This window comes from Lottia gigantea (genome assembly GCF_000327385.1).
Source record: "Lottia gigantea unplaced genomic scaffold LOTGIsca_35, whole genome shotgun sequence".
In the NCBI taxonomy this organism is placed as follows: Eukaryota; Metazoa; Mollusca; class Gastropoda; family Lottiidae; genus Lottia; species Lottia gigantea.
The window spans coordinates 2,239,280-2,246,582 of NW_008709190.1; the positions used below are offsets into that span (position 1 = coordinate 2,239,280).

Sequence of the window (7,303 nt, forward strand, 5' to 3'; positions counted from 1 at the left end):
CCTAAAAGAGCTCTTCCAAATCTATCCCTCCCCAGAAGAGCTCTTACAAATCTATTCCGCCCCAGAAGAGCTTTTCCAAATCTATTCCTCCCCAGAAGAGCTCTTTCAAATCTATTCCTCCCCAGAAGAGCTTTTCCAAATCAATTCCTCTCCAGTAGAGCTCATCCAAATCTATTCCTCTCCAGAAGAGCTCTTCCAAATCTATTCCTGTCCAGAAGAGCTCTTTCAAATATATTCCTCCCTAGAAGAGCTCTTCTAATTCTATTCCTCTTCCTCCCCAGAAGAGCTTTTCCAAATCAATTCCTCTCCAGTAGAGCTCATCCAAATCTATTCCTCTCCAGAAGAGCTCTTCCAAATCTATTCCTGTCCAGAAGAGCTCTTTCAAATCTATTCCTCCCCAGAAGAGCTCTTCCAAATCTATTCCTCCCCAGAAGAGCTTTTCCAAATCTATTCCTCCCCAGAAGAGCTTTTCCAAATCTATTCCTCTCCAGAAGAGCTCTTCCGATTCTATTCCTCTCTAGAAGAGCTCCTTCAAATGTAATCTTCCCCAGAAGAACTCTTTCAAATTTATTCCTCTCGAGGAAAGCTCTTTCAATTCTATTCCTCTCTAGAAGAGCTCCTTCAAATCTATTCCTTTCCAGAAAAGCTCTTCCAATTCTATTTCTCTCCAGATAAGCTCTTTCAAATCTATTCCTCTCCAGGAGAGCTCATCTAACCCTAACCCAAATCTATTCCTCCCCAGAAGAGCTCCTCCAAATCTATTTCTCCGCCAAAGAGCCTTTCCAAATCTATTTCCCCCAAAAGAACTCTTCCAAATCTATTCCTCTCCAGAAGAGCTCTTTCAAACATATTCCTCTTCAGTAGAGCTCTTACAATTCTATTTCTGTCCAGAAGAGCTCTTCCAACTCTATTTCTCTCCCATAGAGCTCTTGAAATATATTCCCCTCCAGAAGAGCCCTTTCAAATCTATTCCTCCCTAGAAGAGCTCATCCAATTCTATTCCTCTCTATAAAGGCTATTCCAAATCTATTTCTCTCCAGAAGAGCTCTTCCAAATCTATTCCTCTCAAGAGCTCTTTCAAATCTTATCCTCCCCAGAAGAGCTCTTACAAATCTAATCCTCCCCAGAAGAGCTCTTTCAAATCTATTCCTCTTTAGATGAGCTCTTCCAAATCTGTTCCTCTACAGAAGAGCTCTTCCAATTCTATTTCTGTCCAGAAGAGCTCTTCCAAATCTGTTTCTCTCCCATAGAGCTCTTCAAATATATTCCTCCCCAGAAGAGCTCTTTCAAATCTATTCCTCCCTAGAAGAGCTCTTTCAAATCTATTCCTCCCTAGAAGAGCTCATCCAATTCTATTCCTCTCTATAAGAGCTCTTCCAAATCTATTCCTCTCCAGAAGAGCTCTTCCAAATCTATTCCTCTAAAGAGCTTTTTCAAATCTAATCCTTCCCAGAAGAGCTCTTTCATATCTATTCCTCCCCAAAAGAGCTCTTCCTAATCTATTCCTCCCTAGAAGAGTTCTTCCAATTCCATTCCTCTCTAGAAGAGCTCTTCCATATCTATTCCTCTCTAGAAGAGCTCTTACAAATCTATTCCTCTCCAGGAGAGCTCTTCTAAATCTATTCCTCCACAGAAGAGCTCTTTCAAATCTATTTCTCCCTAGAAGAGCTCTTCCAAATTTGTTCCTCTCCAGGAGAGCTCTTCTAAATCTATTCCTCCCCAGAAGAGCTCTTTCAAATCTATTCCCCTCTAGGAGAGCTCTTCCAATTCTATTCCTCTCTAGAAGAGCTCCTTCAAATCTATTCCTTTCCAGAGGAGCTCTTCCAATTCTTTTCCTCTCCAGGAGAGGTCTTCAAATATATTCCTCCCCAGAAGAGCTCTTTCAAATCTATTCCTCCCTAAAAGAGCTCATCCAAATCTATTCCTCTCCAGAAGAGCTCTTCCAAATCTATTCCTCCCTAGAAGAGCTCTTCCAAATCTATTCCTCCCTAGAAGAGCTCTTTTAATTCTATTCCTCTCTAGAAGAGCTCTTCTAAATCTATTCCTCTCAAGAGCTCTTTCAAATCTAATCCTCCTCAGAAGAGCTCTTTCAAATCTATTCCTGCCCAGAAGAGCTCTTCCAAATCTATTCCTCCCTAGAAGAGATCTTCCAATTCTATTCCTCTCTAGAAGAGCTCTTTCAAACCTAATCCTCCCCAGAAGAGCTCTTTCAAATCTATTCCTCCCTAGAAGAGCTCTTCCAATTCTATTCCTCTCAAGAAGAGCTCTTTTAAATCTAATCCTCCCCAGAAGAGCTCTTTCAAATCTATTCCTCTCTAGAAGAGCTCTTTCAAATCTTTTCCTCCCTAGAAGAGCTCATCCAATTCTATTCCTCTCTATAAGAGCTCTTCCAAATCTATTCGTCTCCAGAAGAGCTCTTCCAAATCTATTCCTCTCAAGAGCTCTTTCAAATCTATTCCTCTCTAGAAGAGCTCTTCCAAATCTATTCCTCCCTAGAAGAGCTCTTCCAATTCTATTCCTCCCCAAAATGAATCTCTCAAATTTGAAACGTAGGCCTATTTCACTCATAAAAATGTATTCAGCGATTAACCATGAATAGATATCATACTCCATATATCAAGATAGTTCAAATACGTGTTAGGAAATGGCAGCAGTAGATTCCTCTCCATTCCTTCCACTGGCATTAATACCCCCATGGTCTTCCAAGCACTCTCTTAGGGAGGAATTCCTCTCTTGCTGAGAAGTAGTGATATAAAGTATACGAATATTGCATCAAACATTATCCAGTGATTGTTCTCCCACAAAGCTGTGTCCGGTTTAAATCACTATTACAGATACTTATTTCAGTGTGACAGACATGAATATTCTCCACGTAAGAAGACCATATATTTGAATGATTTAAATGTTAAAATTTGAGTGTTTCATTAGACATTTCATGGGACTTGTTTACCGTTTTTTTTTCACTTCTTCGTTGGTGAAAATGAATATAAATATTCGTTCGATAACTACATGTAACTAACAGACTGTGTCACGAGAGCAGTGAGCAGCCATTGCTTGCTAGTGCTGGAATAGGAATAGTTCACCTTCAAAGTGCACAAATTACACGTTCAATGTATTGGTATACATAGACGAGACATCAATATAGAATCCAATAATTTTATTGACAGGCCGCACTAGACTGGTATCCAATTGTTATTTTTCTTTATGCTTCGGTTTTTTCATTTTACTATTCTAACGTAATGATGAAAACAAGGGAAATCTACTCGAAAGCGAACGGCTGTTGCACTTTGATCGTCAATATGGTTTATAATATGTGAATGGATGATGCATAAATTATTTGCTTAACTGAAAAGCGCATCTATCATTCGAAATTAAGTTATGTAATATTAACTAGGTGTGGTAATTAAACGGTGTTAACATTAGAAACTCTTCTCAATTGTAATTATCATACTCAAATTTAATTATCATAGTGAATTATTTTTACCATAAACTAATTATAACATCTGTGGATGTAGTTTTTAACAGCGGGCTGTAATTATATAGTACATTAGATCATCGGTTACGCCAGTTGATCAAACCCTTGGGTTCAGGGAGGTTGCGGTAAAGGGAGGGTTTGATTCAAATGTACAGGCCTGGAATGGAACAAATACTTCATTGAAAAATTGGTTCGATTTGAGCGATATGAGACTTCTTGTGTATCGAGATAAAGACAGATTTTTATCACAATAGAAAATTTTTCGAAAATATCATAATTTTTCCATCTTTTGGTATTGCTTCAAAGTCATGTTCAAAGCTGTGCATCAGATCTAAGCCAAGGAACTTTATAATGTTAAAAAACATATATTATCAATCAGACGCATAAAATTTTCTTTCAGTCCAAGGTAACCGTTTCGTTGCTATGCAAAATATATTTGGAAGCATGATATTATTCCTATGTCAATTTATTATCTTTTTTTAAAAGACAATAGCATGTCTTGTCTGTTATCGCATATTCTTCTCTCTTTAACTTAATTAGTATCATATTTCTCAACGTAACAACTTTGCTCATGAAAGCATTTCGGTTCATGGTTCACGATCTAGGGCACCAGTGCCTCTTCTCTGTGGGTACCAATGGGGCAATTGAAAATTTCCAATTTACTGATATAATTATCAGCTAGTGATTCTGACTTCTATGTCAACTGAGAAACAATTTGTTGTTATAGTCAAGGTCTCTATTCTAATGCTTCATTTGAAGTCCTTACTGAGCACGTCGTCAGATAATTAACCAAGAGCACGCCATAAGCGTGAAGGAAATGTCAAAATCTTTTGAATTTACTGCACTCATCAGACGTTTCTCTTTCCCATGAAAACCCTAAAAAACGACCATTTGCGATCATATGGCGACTAAAATGTATTTGGTCGCTGACAAACGTAAAGAAAACGCGAGAAAAAGTCCTTTAAATCACAAATTCTATCACAGTCGTTATCAAGCTGAGATATATGCGACCATACTGCGCTCTAAAGTCACGTTCAAATAAAATCTATTGTCTTCGTGCATTCATTTTATTGTCTTTATGAAGATGTTACTACGCTTGTCTAAAATAACACGTACCTGAAAATGCTTAGGTTCCGGAAATGTCACAGGTTTCCAATTGTAAAAAAAAATGTAACACTTAACTTTCCCAAGTTTCAAAGGACTATAGTCATGATTTTTAGGTTAAGTTTCATTCAATCGTTAAATGCCTTGTATTCTGCAAAAAGGCAAAGAAGAATGCCAATAGTCCACTTTTCAGTGCATAAAACTCGAGCTATTTTTGCATATCAAAGTGAACAGGGAGAGTTAAAACCATACCTATGTCATTTGAGGCTAAATATGGACTGTTTTTATCATAATATTATAAGCACATAAGATTACATAAAACCTCTCTATTCTTGGTATTTCTTCTTTTAATTATAGAAGCATTGACGGACATAGTTTGATAGTCTGGCTCATAGATAAACATCTTGATAGACAATATAAACATCTTGATAGACAATATATAAACATGTGATGGTAAAATGTTACATTGCTCTGTTCTTAGTAGGTAATATAAACATCTTGATACACAATTTAAACATCTTGATAGACAATATATAAACATGTGATGGTAAATGTTACTTTGCTCTGTCCTTGATAGGTAATATAAACATCTTGATAGGTAATATAAACATCATGATACACAATATAAACATCTTGATAGACAGTATATAAACATGTGATGGTAAATGTTACTTTGCTCTGTCCTTGATAGGTAATATAAACATCTTGATAGGTAATATAAACATCATAATAGACAATATAAACATCCTGATAGACAGTATATAAACATGTGATGGTAAATGTTACTTTGCTCTGTTCTTGATAGGTAATATAAACATCTTGATAGGTAATATAAACATAATAATAGACAATATAAACATCCTGATAGACAGTATATAAACATGTGATGGTAAATGTTACTTTGCTCTGTTCTTGATAGGTAATATAAACATCTTGATAGACAATATAAACATCCTGATAGACAGTATATAAACATGTGATGGTAAATGTTACTTATAAACATCGTGATAGACAGTATATAAACATGTGATGGTAAAATGTTAAATTGCTCTGTTCTTAGTAGGTAATATAAACATCTTGATAGACAATATAAACATCTTGATAGACAATATATAAACATGTGATGGTAAATATTAATTTGCTTTGTTCTTGATAGGTAATATAAACATCTTGATAGACAATACATCAACATGTGATAGTAAAATGTTACTTTGCTCTGTTTTTGATAGGTAATGTAAACATCTTGATAAGCAATATAAACACCTTGATAGACAACATAAACATCTTGATAGACAATATATAAACATGTGATGGTAAAATGTTACATTGCTCTGTTCTTAGTAGGTAATATAAACATCTTTATAGACAATATAAACATCTTGATAGACAATATATAAACATGTGACGGTAAAATGTTACTTTGCTCTGTTCTTGATAGACAATATAAACATCTTGATACACAATGTAAACATCTTAATAGACAATGTAAACATCTTGATAGACAATATATAAACATGTGATGGTAAATGTTAATTTGCTTCGTTCTTGATAGGTAATATAAACATCTTGATAGACAATACATCAACATGTGATAGTAAAATGTTACTTTGCTCTGTTTTTGATAGGTAATATAAACATCTTGATAAGCAATATAAACACCTTGATAGACAACATAAACATCTTGATAGACAATATATAAACATGTGATGGTAAAATGTTACATTGCTCTGTTCTTAGTAGGTAATATAAACATCTTTATAGACAATATAAACATCTTGATAGACAATATATAAACATGTGATGGTAAAATGTTACTTTGCTGTGTTCTTGATAGGTAATATAAACATCTTTATAGACAATATAAACATCTTGATAGACAATATATAAACATGTGACGGTAAAATGTTACTTTGCTCTGTTCTTGATAGACAATATAAACATCTTGATAGATAATATAAACATCTTGATAGATAATATAAACATCCTGATAGACAATATATAAACATGTGACGGTAAAATGTTACTTTGCTCTGTTCTTGATAGACAATATAAACATCTTGATAGATAATATAAACATCTTGATAGATAATATAAACATCTTGATAGACAATATTTAAACTTGTGATGGTAAAATGTTACTTTGCTCTAATTTCATTTTGAACAATGCCCTCTGTAGTTCGGATACTTGTGATATAACCAGAATAAAAAAGAACAATAGTAATTGTAATATATGATAAATAAATATAAAAACTTGAGCCAATTAAATTTATTTGAATATCATTTGAAGATAAAATATTAAACAGCTTTTGTTTTCACTTTGTATGTTAACATTGATTTGTTATGAAAATTACGTTGTTTAAAATTAAATTAAAGATTTGTTTTTTGATTATACTAGTTGAAAGTAGATGTACAAGTATAGGAACAGACTTTAGCTTTGGATCAATACAGTATTGATGATGATCACAGCTCTTATTATCCACCTCTATAGACTACTGTCATTTGATCATGTGCCTTGAAACAGTTCGTTCCTTACACGACTTGATAATATATCAAAGTTTACGTTTTATCACATTTGACGATTTACCACAACTGAGCAAAGAGTTTGCGAAATTTTTTCTCTTCGCACTTAAGCATTAAAATGATGTACAAATTTTTCCTGTTGACATCGAAGTATCATTTCGAGAACAAAAGATAAATTTTTTGCCGGAACTTCAGCTTGGAATA

General features: G+C 34.3%; 2 protein-coding genes across 2 annotated transcripts; one reads left to right on the top strand and one right to left on the bottom strand.

Annotated features, from left to right (window-relative positions):
• Positions 1-675, top strand: LOTGIDRAFT_120956 (hypothetical protein; the record flags this gene model as incomplete). Its single annotated transcript, XM_009058747.1, has 1 exon — positions 1-675. A coding segment is annotated over one exon (675 nt), but the record flags the coding sequence as incomplete, so codon positions are not given.
• A 745-nt stretch (positions 676-1,420) lies between these two features.
• LOTGIDRAFT_120940 (hypothetical protein) lies at positions 1,421-1,762 on the bottom strand (the record flags this gene model as incomplete). Its single annotated transcript, XM_009058748.1, has 1 exon — positions 1,421-1,762. A coding segment is annotated over one exon (342 nt), but the record flags the coding sequence as incomplete, so codon positions are not given.
• Positions 1,763-7,303: the final 5,541 nt, after the last annotated feature.